We start from the raw sequence: 23,689 nt of genomic DNA, 5'->3' as shown, positions 1-23,689 counted from the left end.
TTACGAAGAGAGGGAAGAGCATCTTTGCGAGCAGGCTGGCTAACCTAGTGAGGAGGGCTTTAAACTAGGTTCACCGGGGGAAGGAGACCAAAGCCCTGAGGTAAGTGGGAAAGCGGGATACCGGGAGGAAGCACAGGCAGGAATGTCTGTGAGGGGAGGGCTCCTGCCTCATACTGAGAATGAGGGGCGATCAGCAGGTTATCTCAAGTGCTTATATACGAATGCGCTAAGCCTTCGAAACAAGCAGAGAGAACTGGAGGTCCTGGTGATGTCAAGGAATTATGACGTGATTGGAATAACAGACTTGGTGGGATAACTCACATGACTGGAGTACTGTCATGGATGGTTATAAACTGTTCAGGAAGGACAGGCAGGGCAGAAAAGGTGGGGGAGTAGCACTGTATGTAAGGGAGCAGTATGACTGCTCAGAGCTCCGGTACGAAACTGTAGAAAAACCTGAGTGTCTCTGGATTAAGTTTTGAAGCGTGAGCAACAAGAGTGATGTAGTGGTGGGAGTCTGCTAGAGACCACCGGACCAGGGGGATGAGGTGGATGAGGCTTTCTTCCGGCAGCTCGCAGAAGCTACTAGGTCGCACGCCCTGGTTCTCATGGGTGACTTTAATTTTCCTAATATCTGCTGGGAGAGCAATACAGCGGTGCATAGACAATCCAGGAAGTTTTTGGAAAGCGTAGGGGACAATTTCCTGGTGCAAGTGCTAGAGGAGCCAACTGGGGGGGGAGCTTTTCTTGACCTGCTGCTCGCAAACCGGGAAGAATTAGTGGGGGAAGCAAAAGTGGATGGGAATCTGGGAGGCAGTGACCATGAGTTGATTGAGTTCAGGATCCTGACACAGGGAAGAAAGGTAAGCAGCAGGATACGGACCCTGGACTTCAGGAAAGCAGACTTCAACTCCCTCAGGGAACGGATGGGTAGGATCCCCTGGGGGACTAACATGAAGGGGAAAGGAGTCCAGGAGAGCTGGCTGTATTTCAAGGAATCCCTGTTGAGGTTACAGGGACAAATCATCCCGATGAGTTGAAAGAATAGTAAATATGGCAGGCGACCAGCTTGGCTTAACGGTGAAATCCTAGCGGATCTTAAACATAAAAAAGAAGCTTACAAGAAGTGGAAGGTTGGACATATGACCAGGGATGAGTATAAAAATATTGCTCGGGCATGTAGGAATGAAATCAGGAGGGCCAAATCGCACCTGGAGCTGCAGCTAGCGAGAGATGTCAAGAGTAACAAGAAGGGTTTCTTCAGGTAAGTTGGCAACAAGAAGAAAGCCAAGGAAAGTGTGGGCCCCTTAATGCATGAGGGAGGCAACCTAGTGACAGAGGATGTGGAAAAAGCTAATGTACTCAATGCTTTTTTTGCCTCTGTCTTCACGAACAAGGTCAGCTCCCAGACTGCTGCGCTGGGCATCACAACATGGGGAAGAGATGGCCAGCCCTCTGTGGAGAAAGAGGTGGTTAGGGACTATTTAGAAAAGCTGGACGTGCACAAGTCCATGGGGCCGGACAAGTTGCATCCGAGAGTGCTAAAGGAATTGGCGGCTGTGATTGCAGAGCCATTGGCCATTATCTTTGAAAACTCATGGCGAACGGGGGAAGTCCCAGATGACTGGAAAAAGGCTAATGTAGTGCCAATCTTTAAAAAAGGGAAGAAGGAGGATCCTGGGAACTACAGGCCAGTCAGCCTCACCTCAGTCCCCGGAAAAATCATGGAGCAGGTCCTCAAAGAATCAATCCTGAAGTACTTACATGAGAGGAAAGTGATCAGCAACAGTCAGCATGGATTCACCAAGGGAAGGTCATGCCTGACTAATCTAATCACCTTCTATGATGAGATTACTGGTTCTGTGGATGAAGGGAAAGCAGTGGATGTATTGTTTCTTGACTTTAAAGCAAAGCTTTTGACACGGTCTCCCACAGTATTCTTGTCAGCAAGTTAAAGAAGTATAGGCTGGATGAATGCACTATAAGGTGGGTAGAAAGTTGGCTAGATTGTCGGGCTCAACGGGTAATGACCAATGGCTCCATGTCTAGTTGGCAGCCAGTGTCAAGTGGAATGCCCCAGGGGTCGGTCCTGGGGCTGGTTTTGTTCAATATCTTCATAAATGATCTGGAGGATGGTGTGGATTGCACTCTCAGCAAATTTGCGGATGATACTAAACTGGGAGGAGTGGTAGATACGCTGGAGGGCAGGGATAGGATATAGAGGGACCTAGACAAATTGGAGGATTGGGCCAAAAGAAATCTGATGAGGTTCAATAAGGACAAGTGCAGGGTCCTGCACTTAGGATGGAAGAACCCAATGCACAGCTACAGACTAGGGACCGAATGGCTAGGCAGCAGTTCTGCAGAAAAGGACCTAGGGGTGACAGTGGACGAGAAGCTGGATATAAGTCAGCAGTGTGCCCTTGTTGCCAAGAACGCCAATGGCATTTTGGGATGTATAAGTAGGGGCATAGCGAGCAGATCGAGGGACGTGATCGTCCCCCTCTATTCGACATTGGTGAGGCCTCATCTGGAGTATTGTGGCCAGTTTTGGGCCCCACACTACAAGAAGGATGTGGAAAAATTGGAGAGAGTCCAGCGAAGGGCAACAAAAATGATTAGGGATCTGGAACACATGACTTATGAGGAGAGGCTGAGGGAACTGGGATTGTTTAGTCTGCAGAAGAGAAGAATGAGGGGGGATTTGATAGCTGCTTTCAACTACCTGAGAGGTGGTTCCAGAGAGGATGGTTCTAGACTATTCTCAGTGGTAGAAGAGGACAGGACAAGGAGTAATGGTCTCAAGTTGCAGTGGGGGAGGTTTAGGTTGGATATTTGGAAAAACTTTTTCACTAGGAGGGTGGTGAAACACTGGAATGCGTTACCTAGGGAGGTGGTAGAATCTCCTTCCTTAGAAGTTTTTAAGGTCAGGCTTGACAAAGCCCTGGCTGGGATGATTTAATTGGGGATTGGTCCTGCTTTGAGCAGGGGGTTGGACTAGATGACCTTCTGAGGTCCCTTCCAACCCTGATATTCTATGATGGGTTACATATTCTTCTTGGTTGGGGAAGAACATCCTGAGCTTTAGAGACACCCCAGTTGAAATCCTGAACAACCCTCCTCCCCCTTTGTAATACTGACAGACTCTTGGTGTCACCAACTGGGATCAAACCTGGGACCTCTGAATCATAAAGCAGGAGTTATGATATTTAAATCTGCCAAAGCCAAGACACACTTCTCACTCAGCCAAGCCTGTTGAAGATCAATCTCTAGCTGATCTAAACACCACTAGAACAGGACAGAGTGCCAAACCAAGCAGGCATAAGTTACATAAGCAGTTAAGAGGAAGTGTGAGATGTATTGTGCATCACCAGAATTGCTTACTAAGCTTCAATAACTTACACCTGTAGAAACCCACTGAAAATAAATCACACAGGTTTTATTGAATTCCTAATTGGGACTGCAGAACCTTATCTCCTGCCATTCATGAGAAGACAGCTCGTCTTTAAAGTCCATGTTGAGTTTGCAAGAGTAGTAGTTAGAAAACCTATTTTTACTTGTAAGAAAAGCACATTACAGATGGAAATCAACGAGTGACAAACATGCAACCCTACAGTGCTTCATCTCTCCAAGTGCACACCCACCTTCCAGAAATGAAGCAGTACTGGGATACTGAGAAGCCTCCCTTGCTGCAGACCATAGAAAGAAGATGAGAGTTACTGGGTTAGTCATTTTTTCCCTTTGCTGGAGGTAGATGAATGAGAGAGTAGTTCTGGCTTGGAATAAAAAGGATCTGGCTGGCTTAAAATCATAGTGTGGGATGCCAACACAGCACACTGACTTTCACTTTTTCTGCACCTGCCTCAGCACAGACAGGTTGCAGCCCCATGTAGACAGCCTTACCTTTTGATTCCCTGGCTTTTAAAAATGAGAGTGTTTGAGTGAGTTTTGATAGCCATGATTGTTCTATAACATTTTATTCCTCAATACTCTGTATATACATTCTTCAGCTAGTTCATTTTTAAATCACTTTAGCAGTTAAACTGTCACACTTATGCACAATCTGACACCTCAAAGTCACAGTTTGAATATTTCAGTTCTATTACTTTTAATTCTGTGCCAGTTAATCATATTTTATTTAAGGCAAAATGTTAATCTTCTGATCTTAAAAATCATAGTACTTTACCTTTTTATGGCTGCATATTAAAATAAGGATACTTGCCAATTACCTAGAGCCCTCTTTCCAGGATTAAAATGATAAACTGACAACAGGTCAGTTCAGAATCTCTGCAGTACAACAGTCTCTTTTGCATGCTGCAAATGCCCTCTTCACACTTCCCAGTACTCTAGCTGAAATTAACAGCTAGACTTGTCAATTTACAGCCCACTTGGTAGGATGATCTCACTTTAATTCTAGAACCAAAGCTTAAACAGAGTATCCTGGCTCCAAAGAGCCAGCTCTAATAAACCTGCTGCAACCGTTAGCTCAAAAGAGAAGTTACTTTATTTGCAGCTCAGAATTGGGGGTTCTTTGGAAGTCTATTTTGAGGACAAAGTGTGAAAAGAACAGAAGTGGATTAGTATTTTTGGTTTTCTTTTTTTCCTGACTGTACTTTTATGCTGCCAAAAAACAGTTGCCACAGTACTTAGCATGTTTGTAGTGCTCAGATCTCTTTATAGAATCAGGTCCTATATTGCGAGCACTTTCAGAGAGGGATCTTATCTCCCTACTTGTCTGCAAAGCAACCAGCAAGGTGTTCACTGTACATAAACAACAACAGAAGTTCTCACAAGTCCAGAACCCACCAGTGTATGTCACCCACTATAACCATCATAGTTTGCCCACATGGCTCCTTATACATAAAATACCTCTTCCTTTCCAGTTCACCAACCCACCACCCCATCTGTATTCAGTTCCCTCCTTGATAATCACTTCTTCTACAATTTCCACGAGAAGGGAGACAGTTTTGTATAAAAAACAAGGACAATGACAAAGCTGTTTGATGTATTCTCTTCTTTGATCTTCCCTGTATCCTAGCTTTTTTGTTTGAGTTTTTGGGGATTGTGGAATTTCTTTATCTTTGTCTTGTACAGGGCCTAGCACATGATTTGTTAAGTGCCAGCACTGAATAAGAATAATATACAAATATTAACCCTCACTATGCCATGGAAGGTAAGTAAGTCCTATCCCCATCTGTGGAAGAAGGAAGTGAATTAAATTGCCCAATGTCACACCAATAACTCAGTGGCAGAGCTTGAAATGGAACTCAGGAGTTGCTAGTTCCCACTCCTGTGCCCATTCCATGAGGCCATACTGCCTCCTAGCAATGTCCTGCATAGCTGGATACTTATTTGTTCCTATCAACATAACCAAACACTATGGTTGTACCAAAGAGCACCTGCCATCATCTTTCAGAAGCATGGTTTCTAGACCCACGGTCAATGCAGAGGTAGAGGAAGGGAGCTCACAGGGAACAAATATGGAGTGTTTTGTTTTGTTTTTAAAAGAGTAAAATAAAAAGAGTGATCTTTTACCCTGAAACTTCCCTCTCATCATTTAGTTATGATTATTGACACTAGCCTCCCTGCACTGTCATCTTCCCCTGCTTTTACAGTCTTAACTTTGGGCCTGACCCAATGCTCTTTGGGGCAGGAACTTTTCTTGAGTAAACATGTGACACCAATAACGTAGTACGTAATAAAGAGTAACCACCACCTTTTAATTAGCCACAGCCCTTAAACTGGTGATTTCACCAACGCATACAGGATTATGACAACTTTGTGTTTTAAAAAACCTAATAAATTGATGAGAGGATTCTGTGGGCATTTTGGTTGCCTGGTCTTCTATCCAGAAACTGACATCTTCTCCAATCCTGCAGCCTCTGTTCAATGGTGGTCAATTATTCAGAAGGTAAAGCCAAGGCCTGGTGAAGTTTGTTTAAATTGATAACTTGCTTTATACATCAAAAGTGAGTTGATATATAAAGTAGTCCCCTTCGTGGGTACTATCTCCTCCACGAGGAAAATGAAATTCCTCACCCTCCCTAAATAAGGTATTTGTAAAAACATTTTAGAGTGACTGCTAAGGTTGAGAATGAAGTTTTACTTCATAAAGCTATTTAGAGTGAGACAAACTATATCTAAAAAGTGCAGATATGCTTTTTTTAATTTCCTTTGCACTTCAGGGAAGGGGGAGGGAAAAGCATCTCTGATTTGTATATTAAAGCACAAGCATCTGTCCTACTGATGATATTCTAGGGAAGCACATTAGCATAAAATTTAACGATGTCAAATAAGTGGATGTGAAATAGGGACTGCGTAAAGACACTATTTCCAAGCCTGACAGAAACATCACTGTTTAGAAATGCAAATGAAACCATTATGTTCAATAATTATATGAAAATATGAACAGTTCAGCATGTTTTCCAGCCCTGATGGCAGTTAATGGGATGTACGCTTATGTAAATAACTACTATTAAAGCTAATGCTGAAAAAAAACTAATAAATTCATACTAAAGCAACTGATTTAGTACGCTTTTAAACCCCAGCAGTGCTCACTTATTAGAAAGGAGTGCATTCTTATGTTTAGAACTCATTACTGTTACAAGTCACTGCAACTCCATCAATTCCCATGCATTAATGAAAATGGGACACACACCGAAAAAAGCATTGCCTCTCAGCAGTTTTCTTTAAAGACAAAATATAGGGGCATTACCATCATGGGACCTTGAGGGGAACTTCTCAGCAACGTAATCTTTATTACAACAACTGAACTCCCTGTGCTATAACCTGGGGGAATTTTGGTCCCAAGAAGGGCTACCCTTATGTAAAACTTTTGACATATTTACAATGCCAGCAGCTGTGTTACCACCAATAAAAAAATATTTTCACTATTAAAAAGGCATTTCTAAAAACTGAAATGTGCTCTAGTATGTGAGTTGAAAAACCACGGACATGGAATAAAAATTATTATTTTCAAAGCCAAAACATGAAGGTGTAATGAAAACAGAATTAAGTGGCAAGAGTACAGATGGTAGAGTTCTGAGATACTCTGAAACCAGACAGAAGAGTAACAGCCGTGTTAGTCTGTATTTGCAAAAAGAAAAGGAGTACTTGTGGCACCTTAGAGACTAACCAATTTATTTGAGCATTAGCTTTCGTGAGCTACATCCAATGCATCCGATGAAGTGAGCTGTAGCTCAAGAAAGCTTATGCTCAAATAAATTGGTTAGTCTCTAAGGTGCCACAAGTACTCCTTTTCTTCTGTCTGGGTAAATTCCACCCAGAGTTTTACATTTATACTTTTAATGACCTCCTGGAGAACACTGGAATTAAGACTTCTCAGGAAAATGGTGTATTTTCTTTGGTTAGTTGCTCTATTTCCCTAATGTTTTTCAAAAAGTTGTTGACTTTCTTGTTCAAACATCACAATTCTAGCTGGAAACAAAGTAATGTCAGCATAGCAAGGTGTAAGCTATAAAACCCCTCTGGACATTAAAAGCTGAGATTTATCCAGTGTCTAACATTTCACAGTTATCCCCTCCTCATTTTCCAATCATCCTCAGAAAATTAGATATTCTGGCACCCACTAGATAATAAGCACATCAAGGCTGGAAATGTCTTCCCATTAGTTTGTATTGCCTCTCGATATTTAAAATTAAGGCCAGACACGGAACAAGATTCCAGCCCTACAAATGACTATGTGAAAGGACTGCTGCACCCATGCAGAGCCCCACTAAAATCAAATGGTGTTTCATGCTAGCAGAGCAATTCATCTGTGTTCAAAGCTGCATTCTAGTACCAAAGGTGGCTGTATGAGGCTATGGATCTCTCACCATAAGTGCGAAGTCAACAAGACTACAGACAACTGTAGAATCCCACACTGTAGAAAGAGAAAAAAATCTTGGTAAGTTAGGGCTTCTCTATATGGCAAGATAGTACGCAGCAAGGTGGGGTATACATCTACAGCACACTAGCTTGCTGTGTGGACTTTCAAAGAGTGGTAGGTCAAAGCATACTACAGATCTTTTAGTACGCGGTAGCAGGGTCCACAGATGCACAACAAGCTAGAGCATTGTAGATTTACACCCAAGCTTGGTGCGCTTAAAATCACCGTATATACAAGCCCTTATTCTTTTCATCTGGCATGAGCTAACAGGGTACAAGATTATTCTTAAGTACAGGTAGATCACACAGTCCACTAGATCAAAGTTAAAAAAATATTACAATTCATTTCAGACAATGCTCTCTCCACTTTAAAGACAGAGAGGCAGGTCCTGTCCTGAGGAACTTACAATTTAAAAGACAAAAGACCAGACAGGAAGGCACTGAAAGAGACCAAGAGGATGACAGCATACAATATCAAACTAATTTGTTCACCCTGTAAGGCTAACACGCACAGTAACAATTACGATCACTATGACAAATGTTTGGGAGAAAACAGATCTCATTGCTTTCACTGAACCCCTCTGTCCTAAGGGAGGGCGGGGAAGTGTTTTGTCATCTAGACCGTTAAAACTATTTCACAAGCGAAGGCCATTCTAAGGTTAAAAACAGCGAGAAAATTGCTACTGATTAATAATAAAGCCATTCATTTTATTCTTCAAATCTAAAGTAATTACAAGCCAGAGTATGGCAAATGGATTTAGCTGAAGCCATTACGTCAGAAGACTCCTTTAAAGAAGAACAGTAATTTAAAACACTAAACTGAATAATGAACTCTCCTGAACAACAATTATTATGGGATTGATTTATTGAAAGTGCATTTAATCACGCAAGAAATGTTTAAACTTTCCAAAATAGTTCAGGGAGACTGCAACAGCAATAGCAGAGTCAGCCCAATGTGATCATTACAGCTGAGGACCTAAAGCGGACAGGGAATTTATTGAGTTTGGAACAATAAAGTACGTCAATCTCTCCGAATCCACATTTCTAGTCAATTTCTTACAGTACAGACTTCAGCAATTAATCTCATTTACCATTTGTGCCTCCTTTTAGGAGGTCTCAGTCATTGTTTTCATGTGGGGCCAAGTGTTACCAAGTAGAACGTAACTCAGAAAAGATGTTCTGGGAGCTCACGGCTCTAAATCTAGCAATGTTTCACCTGAAAAGGTTCAGCAACATTAAAAGAATAGTTGGAATAATCCACCCAGTTAAGTAGCATGGTTAGTTTGCATACTTCTGTGGATATGGTTAAATTGGCAGTTAGTGCATTGTCCTCCTCAGTAAACACCAGATTTTCCAGAGTGGAATGAATTTATCTGACCTATGTAGGCTTATTCTTTAGGGGGACTGCAGATGACTTGGGATCTCATTGCTGCCCTGACAGCAAAGGGTCTATCTCAGATGATTTCAGACAATTTCTATAGATGGGCACACTCTGGATCTTGCTTTTGGTTCAGAAGCAAAAATGACTGGAGTAGGTGACTATTACGCCTGTGCAAAATGCAACTCAGCTCCCAGCATGAAGACAGATTCCTGGTATCTCATATGAAGAGTACTATGCAGCCTGTGGGCCGCTACCAGTGACTACAGGATGATGACTCATTGTCTTCAGCCATCAAAACAGTGGCTCAAAAATATTCTAGCCTCAGCCTCAAGGATCACCTTAATATACAAATGGCCTGAAATGTGTAAGAAATCTGGGGCCAATGTTAAAAAGCAAGCAGCAGTCATCATTTGCCAAGGCAGATTCCATGAAGTCTTATGCCATGGCTTTTGGATAAGGGAGGGTTCCTCCTCCTGCATCAGAAGACAGCCAGCAAAACTATCCCAAAAATTTCAGTCCGAATCCCAAAGCCAACAGCTCAGTTTCTCTCTTCTCAAAACCATACCCATAAATTTAAAAGGCAATTCACACAAACAAAATCTGTATCTGGAACGTTAACAAAAGCTCCCACAGATTTCAGTGGGGTGTTTCGTGACTAATGCTTTGAAATTTTACTCTAAAAATTCTGATTTATACATAGTTAAAGCTGATAGTCAGACTTTTAACTCCCCTGGTTAATCCTAAACATTGCAACACCAGAGACAGACAATATGGTCACCTTTTGTTCTAAAGTATTTATTTGCAGTCTATCAGCAAGAGGGATTTAATTAAGACCAAACATTCAGCTTTATATGAATTTACAGGCTTTGATACGTTTAAACGCTTATTTTAATGTAGGTTGTGCCTGGTGTTAGTTTAGGAGTTCATAAAAATTTCAAAAATGTATTATTTACCCAGTAGTCCTTGACTGATTCTTCTACACTTAAGAAGTTCCTAAATACATATAACAAGTTCCTAAATACATATATTATTTAACTGGTGCTGTCATTACGGTCTAGCATATAAATATTCAGGGACTTTTTAATATGCTGAGCTTTTATCCAAATGACCAAAATGGTTACTTGGAAATATTTACTAGTGGGTAGCCAATAATATCACTGAGGGAAGGACCTTCAAAGACTGAGGCACTATGAATGATAGAGAATGCCGAGTTACTAATTTGTCATTGTTTCTGCTCTTCCCCCTTCTTTCCCCTCCCCCCCCAACATCCTCTTCCCAGCATCAAACACCTTATATCACTGTAGCATGTATCCATACATTAGAAAGCAAGGAAACAAAAAAAAATATCAATCAGCACTGAACATTATAAGCTATGGCCACTCAGTTCCCTTAAACTGAAAAATAGAAATGAGGAAAAAGTTATTAATTTCCAGTCATTCTGCAACAGTGGATTTGAACTTCAGTATTATTAGACCTAGACAAAGAGTAACAAAAACCTTGACATCAGTTTTTTCTCTGAGATACCCCTCTTTAAACAATTTCTCATAACCAGTGGGGGAAATTCACTCTGAAGTGCTGAAAAGGCATCCATTCATCAAATAAGCTCTGTAACATAGCTCAAAAAAGTGATTTATGTTAGGGTGAGGTCCAATATTAGAGATTTCTTTTGAATTCCATACAGTTAAAGTTACAGCCAAAGGCCAAGATTTTCAAAAATTGGTGCCTGAGGTTAGGTTTCTAAATCCTTATTTGATACATAAATAATCAGCCTGACTTTCAGAAGTGCTGAGTACCCAGCAGCTCCCAGTGAACTCCTGCAAAAAGCAGAGTCTCTTCTGTTTCAAGTCTTTTCCTTCTTGCCTTTCATCTCTTTCCTGAAAGGCCAGACAGAGGTGGGGAAAAGAGACATGAAATAGAACTTAGGTATGAACTTTAGGAAGGAGAGATAGAGGGCACAACTGTCAGATAGATGCATGTGCGCTTACCACAGCTGTGCACTCAAATCAGGTAATTTCATAAACAGTCATGTGCACCTCTGACCATTTCCTGTAGTAGTAATGGAGCATGCAAATTAGGAATGCAATTGCATGCATAAATGTGTGATAACTAGGCCCCAAACCACAAAAAATTATGTGGGTTGGCAGAGGCGTCTATGTAAGGGCTCCATCTTCATTATCCTCTGTTTCTTGGTTGGCAGCAACACACAATTCTATATATGGGATCATCCGAAACAGGGCTGGGGAAATGGAGGATAAAAGTCAATTTATTTGCCTTTTATCTTAAAAATGAAGGTGGATTCTGTGAGATTTAGAGAAGCACAATGCAGGGTAGGATCAGAAAACCCTCAACACTGATTCTCGCTCTTCACACCAACTAAGTGAATGGCATTGAGCAAGTCACTTAACTTTATGATGTTCCTTTGGAAAATTGGGGCTAATCCTACATTCCGGAGGTGTTGGGCAGATAATTTAGTGCTTTTCATACAAGAGCTATAGAAATGCATAGTTTTGTGATTATATTAGAAATCAAAAGGTTTTCCAGATGATTCCACATAAGAAGCAAATCTATTCATCCTTTCAGCAAGTTAGTACTCTATAATCTCACCTTTCCTAAAAGAATGTTTCCTTAACAATGTAATATTGATAGTAAAGTACTTGTTAAACTTTTGTGAAACCAATCAGTAAGAAAAAATAGCCTTAGTCAACTAGTGTTAAAAACCATACCCGCACAGCACTAGAGATAAATCATAGATTAGCTGAATTAATATGGACAAGGATTTGTTATGTAAACTTGACTGCTGCTTCAAATCAACAGATCATGTTCTATCATAATTTGAGAGATGTAAAAAAATCCAGGTACACTCCCAATGTAAAAATTTTAACAGAGGTCTATAGGGTTGATGGGCAAAAAATATTTTGAATAAAGGAAAAGGGGAAAGGAGTTGTTCAGTCTGGAAACTCAGCATCCACCATGAAACCATTTTTTCCTCAAAACACTGATCATTTGAGCAGGGAATAAGAGTTCTTGTCAAACAATTTTCTTCCTACAGTCTAGAACCAGAAGAAGTTTCATTTTTCAAAGCCTCTTCCTCTCCCCTTCCCTCATTTGAGGAATGTTGATTCCAGTCCTCACCCCCACAAAAATCTTGAGGTTGGTTTGCCTCATGTTTATGCCTAAACATCATCAAAAGAAAAAGCAAATTTTATCTGCTGCAGCTGAGCCAGCAAGAGAGGCCACAGAGCAAACATTGGTTTAATAAGAATTGCAATAATACTGCCACTTATTTCTTAATGGCAATTATTATTGCACATTTTTCAAAGGTGCCCATCACTGGGCATCTTTAGGAGAAATAGTTGTCTTTAAAAAGATATTTACAATACAGAGGCTATTTCCCCAGTGTCTGGAAGTAGGTCATATTTGGGCCTTAAATTACTAATAGCAAGTATCTGCTTCATACGACTTGAACATTTACCAGACTTCTATCTAAAAGATTACAACGAAGTCTCAAAGATCAGGGGAGGGGCCATGTTCCCCAACTGGGACAGCAGCAGTGTCTTAGTGGGGAAAATCAGGCCACCTCCTCCCCAGCTTTTGAAAGGAAGAGAAAGAAATAGTTTGGCAAAGCTATAAGCAACTGAAAAGAGGGTTTTATAAAGGGTAGTGCCAGACCACCTTAAAAATAGGTGGTGCTACCAGTCCTGACTACAGTATGGACCCTCTTATGATTGAGAACTTTATGTCTCACTCTGCCAATGATTCACACAGAGCACTGGGCAGTGCTGTCATCTGTTCAATTTTATTCACCAATGGAAAGTACTCAACTGAAGTGTGTTTTCAAGCCTTGGCCACTAAGTATGTAGAAAAAGCTTTTAGTCTTATGTTTTCATAGGTTTTGATTTGTATGGTTCTCTAACCAAACAGCAGTGATCAGTCATGAGACTGGTTCGAACCAGATTCTAATAAAGACATAAGTTCATTTCTCCCTATCCTGAGAAACTGCTCAAAGCTCAATACAAAATTCTGTGTAACTCCATAATTCAGTGTGAATTCCCCTTCAGCTTCTTGCATGCAACCCTGAGTCAAAATAGAATCTGGCTCATTTACACACCAGTGCTCGGACAGCCTGGTCCTTCAGAACTCCTTCTGAAGTTCTACACCTTAGAATTGGGCCATTAAGTACACAGTAAAGTGCATCCTCATTGAGCTAGTTATTGCTTTTAAGGAAATAAAGACACTTCTCTATAAAGAGAAAGATAAGACAATGTGTAAGTTCCACAGTAGTTTCTTTCTGATATTCAAATAAACCCCAGGGAAGGCTGAAACTATAGCTGGTTTGATATTTGCCTCTCACAGACTAGAGAGATTAGTTTGCTATTGTAGGACACTTCTAAGTGCTCAGCTGAATACAATGGTTTGTTAATACAGAGCTAATTACATTAAGTTTTCTAAAAAAAGAACAAGGTAGGTCAAATTTTGAGTCTACCAGCCTTCAGGGGTTCTCTTTAAATTATTATATTCCTGGTACCATCTAGGCAAATAAATTCCCTGTGCATTTGAACAGAACTTGAAGTGGTATCGCTTTATTTGTCAAATAGCAAGAATTTGTATTCAACTTCAGTAAGTCTTTTATACAGCTCCTAGGCACTGGAACAGACTTCAAGAGTTATGAAATTAACTGATCGGAGTTATGTGAAAGATTTTGAATCATTCATGTATGATGGATAACTGTTCCCATAGTTAAAATTATATTGGTTTAAATTATCCTTGTTTTATGTTCATAGGTTTTGTAGTTTTATACAGTATGAAACTGCATGTATTAACATTCTGCCATCTTTGCCAGACTTCTCCAAAAAGATGTTTATGCTTGAACAACCCATCTCTGATAAAGGTAAAAAAAACAAAGCAAAAAACTATAAAAGGGGTATATTTCCTTCCCAGTGACTAACAGTCATTAGCATTAATGGAAGTTAAATGTACATATTCACCAATCTAGATAATATTCCCACAGAGCGTGCATCTCACTTAAATTCATAAGCACATTAAGACCCAAGAACTAGAACACTCTACCACAAAATCCTGATCCTACTGAAATCAATGCAAAAGTACAAACTGTGGTCCCACTGAAGCCAAGTCTGAAGTTAGAATAGTCTTTGCAAATTTGTTGTATTTTGTGGCAGAAACACGTGCCTTGATATTTCTCAGCACCTACATCATAGTCAGCAAATCTTGTCAGCCTGTATATCATTCAGCAGTAGAGTGAACAGTTTCTTTTATGAAAATTAATGCCACTGTATTAAACAAACCCTCTCTTGTGTTCCCTGTTGGGATTGTTCGTTAGCCTTCTGAAGGTTTAAAGTAGAAAGACAGCAGTCTAAGAACCAGGATTTGGGCGACTGAATACAAGACAGACCAAGGCTCCAACATATTTCAGAGGTCCCTGGTATGCTCAACCTAGTTATAAACCAAGGCCCTGATCCTGCAATCTGATCCATGCAAGTGGACCCCAGTGCATGGATCTGTGCAGATCACAGTCCAGCATTGGGACCCAAACGTGTTTTTCAATTTTTAATATGGGTCTAAACTGCATAATTTGGATCCATTACTCTTTTTTTTAAAATGTTTGGTTCCATTAATACTGCTTTGTGAACCTCTCCCAGTATGAGCTGGCCAAACCCCGGATCTCAAGGTTTATTTTATTTTAATGCCTTCAGCGTAAATCCTGTCTCTGGACACTGAAAGTAGTGGAAAGCCATGTGAAAGGAGCTTTAGACCGCAATTACAACCGTCTAACAGGATTAAGTGAAAAAAATCTGTAACCATATTTTAATGCATAAACTCCTTATTGCCATTTGTAGTTGACAAATATCTATTTCACAGCAAAATAACATCACTGGAACAGCTGGGCGGCAGTTTCAAGCTCAAATGAAGTAGCAGCACATGCTGACAAGTCATCTCTGATTGCTTTTGAATGGCAGCACATGCAGATTTATTCCCTGCTATAAATTAGAACAATTATCTCTCTGCAGTTCACTTGTTATTTCAGACAGTGAATCCCACCACACGTTGTTTTGGGTTTTTTTAAAAAAGGATATCTTCCCTTTCCTTGATGATAAGTTCATTCTGCTCCTCTAGCTGTCTGATCTTCTTCTCAAATGACTCCTGTTCTGCTCTCAGTCGCTCCTCTGTCTCTTCCTTTTCCTCACTTATCCTGAAACGATTAAAGAGAGACCAATTGCCCTGTCAGAGTGAAATAAAATTCATGACCATGACCTCAGTGCCTAATTTCCAATGGAGGACCGCACGGAAACTACCAAGCAAGGACCCAAAGCTTTGTGCAATTAGATCTGTGCAGACTGACCCTTGTGACCATAATGGAGCCATACTAAGGTCCATACAAGAGTAAGGAGCCTACCCATACAGCTCCAGTTGTAGGATCAGGACCCAAGACAAAGAGCTTAAGAACATATTTCCATTTCTAATTTTACAAGCAAAACATTATTTGTTTGCACATCTTTTCACCAAAGAAAAAGTTTTTATAGAAACCAGATTTTCTTCTACCAAATGTTTAGGTATTAATACATGAGTAATTGTTTTTGTATCGGCCCTGAGGCCTTGTATCTTGTTGCTTGATATAAATAACCGGACAGCAATTAAAACATGACAACGTAAGCAAGGTTTACAATCATAATTTATTTTTCATTTCAAAGTGAACTCCAAAGAGAAGGGGAAAACACCCAAATTATTCTGGCATCGTGTAGGCTGAAGATTATTACCCATAGACTATCCCCAAACAACTCCTATCTATACTAAAAATATGACTTGGAAATCTTGGCTCTGTAAAAGCTCTCCAAAAATGCTATTTGCTTTAGACAGTTAAACAACATAGTTAATGCTCTTCACTTCCATAGTTCCTTTCGCTGAAGGATCTCGAAGTGTTTTACCAATGTTCAGACCCATAGCTGCCATGAGGAAGATAACGGGATTGAATCACAATGTGTAAAAAAGCCAAGAAACTGACCAAGTTTCAGTTTACTTTACTTGGAGGAGGTGGTTTTGGGGCAAGAAGGAGGGCCTGTTCCTTGGAACAAATGGGAGGACATAGGTCACCAGACTCACTGATGTCCCAAGATCTGCAGGGAAATCAGGAACAGACTCAGTCATCCATGTAGCACTCTAACTCACCCATAGGGGGTGTGAAGGGATTTCAACATTCCAGGGAGCACCCACAAAAATGTTGATTGGGTCAGCGTTCCCCAGTACAGGAAAATCCACAGTGGGGGTGAGGCAGAACTCCCTGGCCAAGAGACACCTGCCTGACTCCAACCCCCAACCTTAACCATAGCTCAAGCAAAGATTGTACAGAATGAGAAGTAGCTACCTAACAGGGCTGATGCTAAAGCTCAAAATCCCTACTCTCCAAACCCAAGGCCAGAAAATAAAAGTATAAGGGGATGATTTGACCCTGTATGTACACCACCTTTACAGTGGGGCAATCTGAGGCTCCAGAGCTAATCATGAAGTACAGTTTTTTATATCATACATAGCAAGAGATGACTGTGGTGTTAAACCATTCCACCAACAGAGGGCCTATGCCCATTTTCTTGTCCTACACAATTCTACACATTGGTGGTGTTCACCAGTCTAGATCCACCACAAGACTGTTTCACATGGGGGCTGCACACACCAGAGGAGGAAAGCAATGCATGTGGAGAAAGCTACATGACCCTGAATTCACCCCCAGGTCCCATTAATATTTGCTCCTATGGCTTCGAATAAGACAACATATGTATATCACCCAACCCTGCTCCCACTGAGAACTCTAATGCAACAAGCTACAGGAGCAAACATCACTTTAGGTTCAGGCTTTTGCATCTCACCAGTATTAGCTTCTTCTTTCTGAATCTACAGCACTCATTTCAGCTGCAGTATCACACATGGCCTAGCTCCATACAGCCAGTAATAGATGCCTGCATTCCAAGCAGCATGTAGCTTTCCAGCAAGTAGGAAACAGGGAGGAGAGGAGAAGAAAAACAATAGAAAGGAAAGCAACTATACACACAAATGAGATGGGGGGGTGGGAGGGAGCAGAAAAGGGGATGAGAAAATGAACAGAAGAGGAAAAAAGGTGACAGCACTTGCCATGAGGGGATATAAAGGAGGATGGTCATCTGCTAATTGCAAGGGTGATGCAGCACCAAAAAAAGATGTGAGCACAGGGCCACACCAATATACAGCAGAAGTATTCAAACTGGACAAAGCATTAGAAAATGCACTGTAGGGAATTATTCTGTACAGACCAAAGAGGATAGGAACCAAATCTAATGGGTTTTGCCCATCTCTATATTCTGTGCTTTTATTATTTGTATTATCTTCATCGTGTTCATGTGCTGCATTGCACTTTTTATTTAACACACAGTACAATGTAGGGTGACCAGATGTCCCGTTTTTAAAGGGACAGTCCCATTTTGGGGGACTTTTTCTTATATAAGCGCCTATTATCACCCACCCCGTCCCTGTCCCATCTGGACTTGAATGTAGAGAGGGCGGAAATTTGGCAAACCATAAGGAAAAGACATTCCATACAGACAGGGTCATGTGAACAAAGACACGGAGTTGGGAACTGGAAAGATGACACCGACTGGTTTCTGAGCTTGTGGGAATCATCATCATTTAGGTACTGCTCACAGTTTGCCAGGCACATGGCAGTCCAGCACAGAGAGAAAGGATAACATTTTCAAGAGTACCAAAAAGCGACCAAGTCTCCAGACCTATTTTCAAAAGGGATTTAGAAGCCCATGTCTCATTGACTTTCAATGGGACTTTAATGCCTAGATTCCTCTTGAAAACTTTACCCAAAAGCCCTGCTTTGAAGAGCTTAAAAACCCATGGATTTGACCCTGCAAAGGGATCCACCTGTACAGAACCTTACGCTTGTGTAGTGTCTGACTCTTCAGAAAGATTTATGCATGCAGAATTAAGACCTAGATAGACAACAGATGGGATGGGAGGAAAGGATGTGACATCAAAAGCAAATTAGTACAGCCACCATCTATTTTGTTCACTTCACTGACGGGAAGATCAGGGCCCACAGCTCTCAAGGAAGTAATGTCTTAAGGAGAGATTTCAGAGTAGCAGCCATGTTAGTCTGTATCCACAAAAAGAAAAGGAGGACTTGTGGCACCTTAGAGACCAACCAATTTATTTGAGCATAAGCTTTTGTGAGCTACAGCTTATGCTCAAATAAATTGATTAGTCTCTAAGGTGCCACAAGTCCTCCTTTTCTTTTTGTCTTAAGGAGGAGATTGGCTTTGAAAGTGACAATCAGAGCATCCTGAGCAAGACAGGATAGCAGAAGGGGCAGTAGCACAAGACAGAGCAGGATTCTCCTTGCACAGTGGGGATGAAAGGTAACCAGGGGGCACCAAGCAAAATACAGCTTTACAGGTGGTTAAATAAGCTCTCTATCTTGAAGGTAACCTCCACCCCTAACTCGCTGCTGGGTCTGCAGTCCAGGAACACATATCAGGCCTGAATAAACAGCAGCTGAAGGGCCAAATACTAGCCAAACTCAGTGTCATTAAAGGCAATGGTAGGTAGTGGGAAGACAAAGGACAAATGCAGCGGTCTATGCAGTCAAGCTGAAAAGAAGACAGCAGAGCACCTGACAGCCCTACAGGACAAAGACACTCCCTGTGATGTCAGAACATCACCATGTGCACTGTCAGATGAGCTGGGGATATGAAAAAAAGAATTAGATAAGTTCATGGAGGATAGGTCCGTCAATGGCTATTTTCCAGGGTGGTCACGGGCACAACCCCATGCTCTAGGAGTCCCAAAACCTTTGACTGCCAGAAGCTGGTACTGGATGACAGGGGGACGGATCACTCAAAAAATTGCCCTATTCTGTTAATTCCCTCTGAGGCATCTAACGTTGGCCACTGCTGGAAGACAGGATATTGGACTAGATGGACCATTGGTCTGACCCAGTATGGCCATTTGTATGGTCTTATGAACAAGTTGGGAATGGCCACCCCAAAAGCAAATATACTACCACTGTACTGAACTGGATAGGCAGCTCCACACAGCTGTGTACAACTTAATGCCCATAACATACCTATGCCTACAAAGTCCACAAATCAACTGCAGCAACACTCCCGAGCAGTTAACATCTCCACACCACATACACTGATTAAACCTTATCCTGCATGCTGCTGTAGCTCTATGGTCCACAGTCCAGTTGTGTCACTATCAATGCTTGCTACTGAGGTGTATACAGAGGACTGATGAGTGTGGATCCCTTCAGACTTCCCTCTATATCCTCTTGGGTCCCCTAGAGATTCCCTTTAATCAAGGTTTCTATTCTCTTACCCAGGAGTCAACACAGGGAGATACACTGTTTTTAAGTGTAGAGGGCTGGAATGTCGTTGCCTCGGTAACACTGTTCAGGCGGCTAAGCTATTACAGCTGCTCAGTGCTCCTGTTCTTGGAGCTCCGGTGTTATCAGCACAAGCAGATGTGCAGCCTGCTAATTCAGCAGACCTCGATGTTACTCATAAAAGAAAGACCACAGGCACGGTTCAGGGACAAAGGCACTCGGCCAGGTTTATAGCCCTCAAGGCACAGTCCTAGCATCCCATAGGAGCTACAGGTACACTAACATATGAGTGTCCCGTGGCAAGGAGCAGCGGGAATTTCTGCTGTCCCCTCAGCCACACAAAGGGTTAAGGCGAGGTACCCCAAGATTTCTAGACAAACAATTTACATACCACTTTACATGTTTCACAACATCTGCTTGTTACCTCTCCTTGTATCTTGTTCCTGATGTCTTGGGCAAAACATCCCTATTCACAGGGCTTAAGTTCAGCCGGAGCTGTCTGGAGTGGAGCCCCAGTGCACCCCAGCAGGGCTGAATCCCCGAGCCATGGAGCCTCCCCCCTGGAGGGCTGAAGCCCTGAGGAACCACCACCCCCCTTCTCCCCCCCCCCGCAGCTGAAGCCCAGACTTCTGCCGCCCTGCAGGACGGAAGCCACGAGCATCCCCCCACTGCCAGCCCAGCAGTTGAAGGCTGAAGCCCCAAGTTCCCCCTCCCTCCCCGCGCTGGGCCCTGGAGTTTTTATAGCACGTTGGTGGGGTTGGGGGGCCCTCCGGGAAACAATCTATGAGAATTTAAGCCGTGTCTATTCATCACTTCTGTCAAACCCTCGTATCCTGTGCTAGGTCAGGAGGTACCTGTGCTAATCTTTTGGAATGGGTTCACGTACTTACCCAGTGTCTAGTACTTCTTGGGAGTGCCTGTGTTTTAGCAACGCTAGCAGTACCTTTGCTAAGTTCATGTACCAGACAGTAAAATTGTAAGCATCTGCTTTAATATATCGCCTGACTTTGATTCACAGGAACAGGTCTTGCACCAGGCCCAGTGCTCCAGGCTGTCTTTCTCTCTACTACATATAGCATCTCTGTTTTTAGAGCCAAGATATCCACACCCAACCACCCAATCCACATGCTTGGTGAACCACACGGAGAAAGCAGATGAATATCTCAGACTCGGCTACGCTGTTCCCCCAGCTAGGAATCCTCATGTCCCCTAATAAAGATTTCATCCTCAAGCTGTTCCTTAGCCCACAGGCACAGCAAACTCCATTCTGAGCTCCTTCACTCTCATTGACTGAGGACATGAATTCCATTATACAGTATCTGCCTAGTCAGGCAAGGGCATTCTACATTCTGTGACAATGCTATGCACACACAGGAATGTCCGGTCACCCTTTTCAGGTGTGTATAGTAATGTACTTCCAGTTAGATGCAGACACCTCAATCTCATTTTGAGATGGCCAAATGGCCTCTGGAAACTTGTGTCTGGGGGCACTACTATACCAGTGCTCTGCCTTTAATTGAAGATTTAATAAAGGGTGAGGGGCTTGATTTTCTAGGGGTACCCTCTGTCAACTGAGAGAAGACAAACAAAGGTACTTGTCCTCCCAGTGCTGTGAGGAGTAGGATTGCTAATGAATGAGTCTGCATGGTGTTAGGGGCTTATTCCTTCACCCACTTACTTCCCTGGTCCTTCTCGCATGAACAGAGAGCAACAATACCCGAAGTCCAAAGGTGCAAACAATTCGATGTTTATTGGGGTGAACTTCCAGCAAGCATGATTCCAGTTTCCTTCCTTAGTATCCTCCTTCCCAGCTCTGACACCACAGAGCCTTACACCTGTGTCCCTGTTCCCATTCACCCCCCTTAGCAAAACATGATTCCAATTTCCCCACCCCCATTCCCCACTTAGCAAAACATGATTCCAATTCCCCACCCCGCATTTCCCCCCCCCCACTTCCTGATTGACTGCAGACTATATAGTAAAACTTGAGTTCTGCTTAGCTATACCTTAACCAATCATTTTCCTGAAATTTAACTAACCAATCCTAACATATTGTAACATGATTATTTAACCAATTATATCCCACCACCTTAATTAGTTTACATCCAGCAAAATTAATTATACAGCAGACAGAAACAATCACAGAACCAGACAGAGATTATACAGACAAACAATGGGGAAATGGGGACTACAATGATAGAACAACACAAATGAGGATTTCACATCCCAGCTATAGATAAGTGAGTTCTTGCCAGACAGGATGCTATCAAACTAAGTTTCCTTTTACATTTTCTAGACACTTCCCTTTCTCTGGAGGTGATAGGAATACAATCCTGTCCTGATAGTGCCTAACAGCCCAATAGCACCTTCTTTTAATGTGACTAGTTTGGAATGTGAGGTTCACTTCCCAGCTTATGGCTGCCTCTGCTGTTTAGCCAAAGGCCTTATACAGTCAGACAGGTGATTTGGATTCTCTCTTTTATACCTCTAAAACTAGCTAAGTGATAAGAATACACCTAAAAAAGAGTATAGGCCTTTACAGACAGGCCTGCATATCTATATCCTAACACATGGTATATATATAGATATATATCTTATTGATACTTCTACACACCCAAAATACAACTGAATTCCTTGGCTCCACACACAAAATGTCAAGGCAGGGAGGAAGAATTTGCAGGGTGAGGGTAAAGACAGGAATCAGCAAATCTTGCTACCACAGCTGTGAACTACCGCTTGGCGTCACACATACCATATTCTTAGTGAGGATGCTCCCTATTCATGGAAGCTGACCATCCTGAGAGTCCTCACAGGTTACAACCCCCCATCCACTATGCCAGATATTGAAGGAGAGTGGGCCCTCAAGACTCTCATATTAGTTACAAAAACATGTTTCAGTCAAGTGTATTGTGTGGCCACACCCGCTACTCTACTTAGGAAGTCTCAGAGGCAGTGCGGGACAGATAGCTGGCTGATCCTGATTGGAATAACAGAGACTTGGTGGGATAAATCACATGACTGGAGTACTGTGATGGATGGATGGATATAAGCTGTTCAGGAAGGACAGGAAGGGCAGAAAAGGTGGGGGAGTTGCATTGTAAGTAAGAGAGCAGTATGACTGCTCAGAGCTCCAGTATGAAACTGCAGAAAAACCTGAGAGTCTCTGGATTAAGCTTAGAAGTGTGAGCACCAAGGGTGATGTCATGGTGGGAGCCTGCTATAGACCACCAGCCCAGGTAGATGAGGTGAACAAGGCTTTCTTCCGGGAACTCACGGAAGTTACTAGACCGCACGCCCTGGTTCTCATGGGAGACTTCAACCACCCTGATATCCGCTGGGAGAGCAATACAGCGGTGCATAGACAATCCAAGAAGTTTTTGGAAAGTGTAGGGGACAATTTCCTGGTGCAAGTGCTGGATGAACCAACTGGGGCAGAGCTCTTCTTGACCTGCTGCTCACAAACCGGGAAGAATTAGAAGGGGAAGCAAAATCGGATGGGAACCTGGGAGGCAGTGACCATGAGATGGTCGAGTTCAGGATCCTGACACAAGGAAGAAAGGAGAGCAGCAGAATACGAATTCTGGACTTCAGAAAAGCAGACTTTGACTCCCTCAGGGAACTGATGGGCAGGATCCCCTGGGAGAATAACATGAGGGGGAAAGGAGTCAAGAAGACCTGGCTGTATATTAAAGAATCCTTATTGAGGTTACAGGGACAAACCATCCCGATGTGTAGAAAGAATAGTAAATATGAAAGAATAGTAAAGCTTGGCTTAACAGTGAAATGTTTGCTGATCTTAAACAGAAAAAAGAAGCTTACAAGAAGTGGAATATTGGACAAATGACCAGGGAAGAGTATAAAAATATTGCTCGGGCATGCAGGAGTGATATCAGGAAGGCCAAATCACACCCGGAGTTGCAGCTAGCCAGAGATGTTAAGCGTAACAAGAAGGGTTTCTTCAGATATGTTAGCAATAAGAAGAAAGCCAAGGAAAAAGTGTGAGCCCCTTACTGAACGAGGGAGGCAACCTAGTGACAGAGGATGTG

At 42.2% G+C, this 23,689-nt stretch overlaps 1 protein-coding gene across 4 annotated transcripts in view; it reads right to left on the bottom strand.

Moving 5' to 3' along the window:
• The window catches only part of KIAA1328 (KIAA1328 ortholog), a 296,689-nt gene that overhangs the window by 249,329 nt on the left and 23,671 nt on the right, over positions 1-23,689 (bottom strand). For 3 of the 4 annotated variants that reach the window (XM_075128343.1, XM_048849784.2, XM_048849783.2), the window contains exon 5: positions 15,361-15,476. In XM_075128343.1, the coding sequence (XP_074984444.1) occupies positions 15,361-15,476 (116 nt within the window). Of the gene's footprint in view, positions 1-7,835; positions 10,505-15,360; positions 15,477-23,689 lie in introns of those variants that run through there. The other variant, XM_048849787.2, reaches the window with a different exon arrangement.

The sequence above is a fragment of the Caretta caretta genome, chromosome 5, assembly GCF_965140235.1.
Source record: "Caretta caretta isolate rCarCar2 chromosome 5, rCarCar1.hap1, whole genome shotgun sequence".
Taxonomy (NCBI): domain Eukaryota; kingdom Metazoa; phylum Chordata; order Testudines; family Cheloniidae; genus Caretta; species Caretta caretta.
This window is presented reverse-complemented; position numbering and strand designations above follow the sequence as displayed.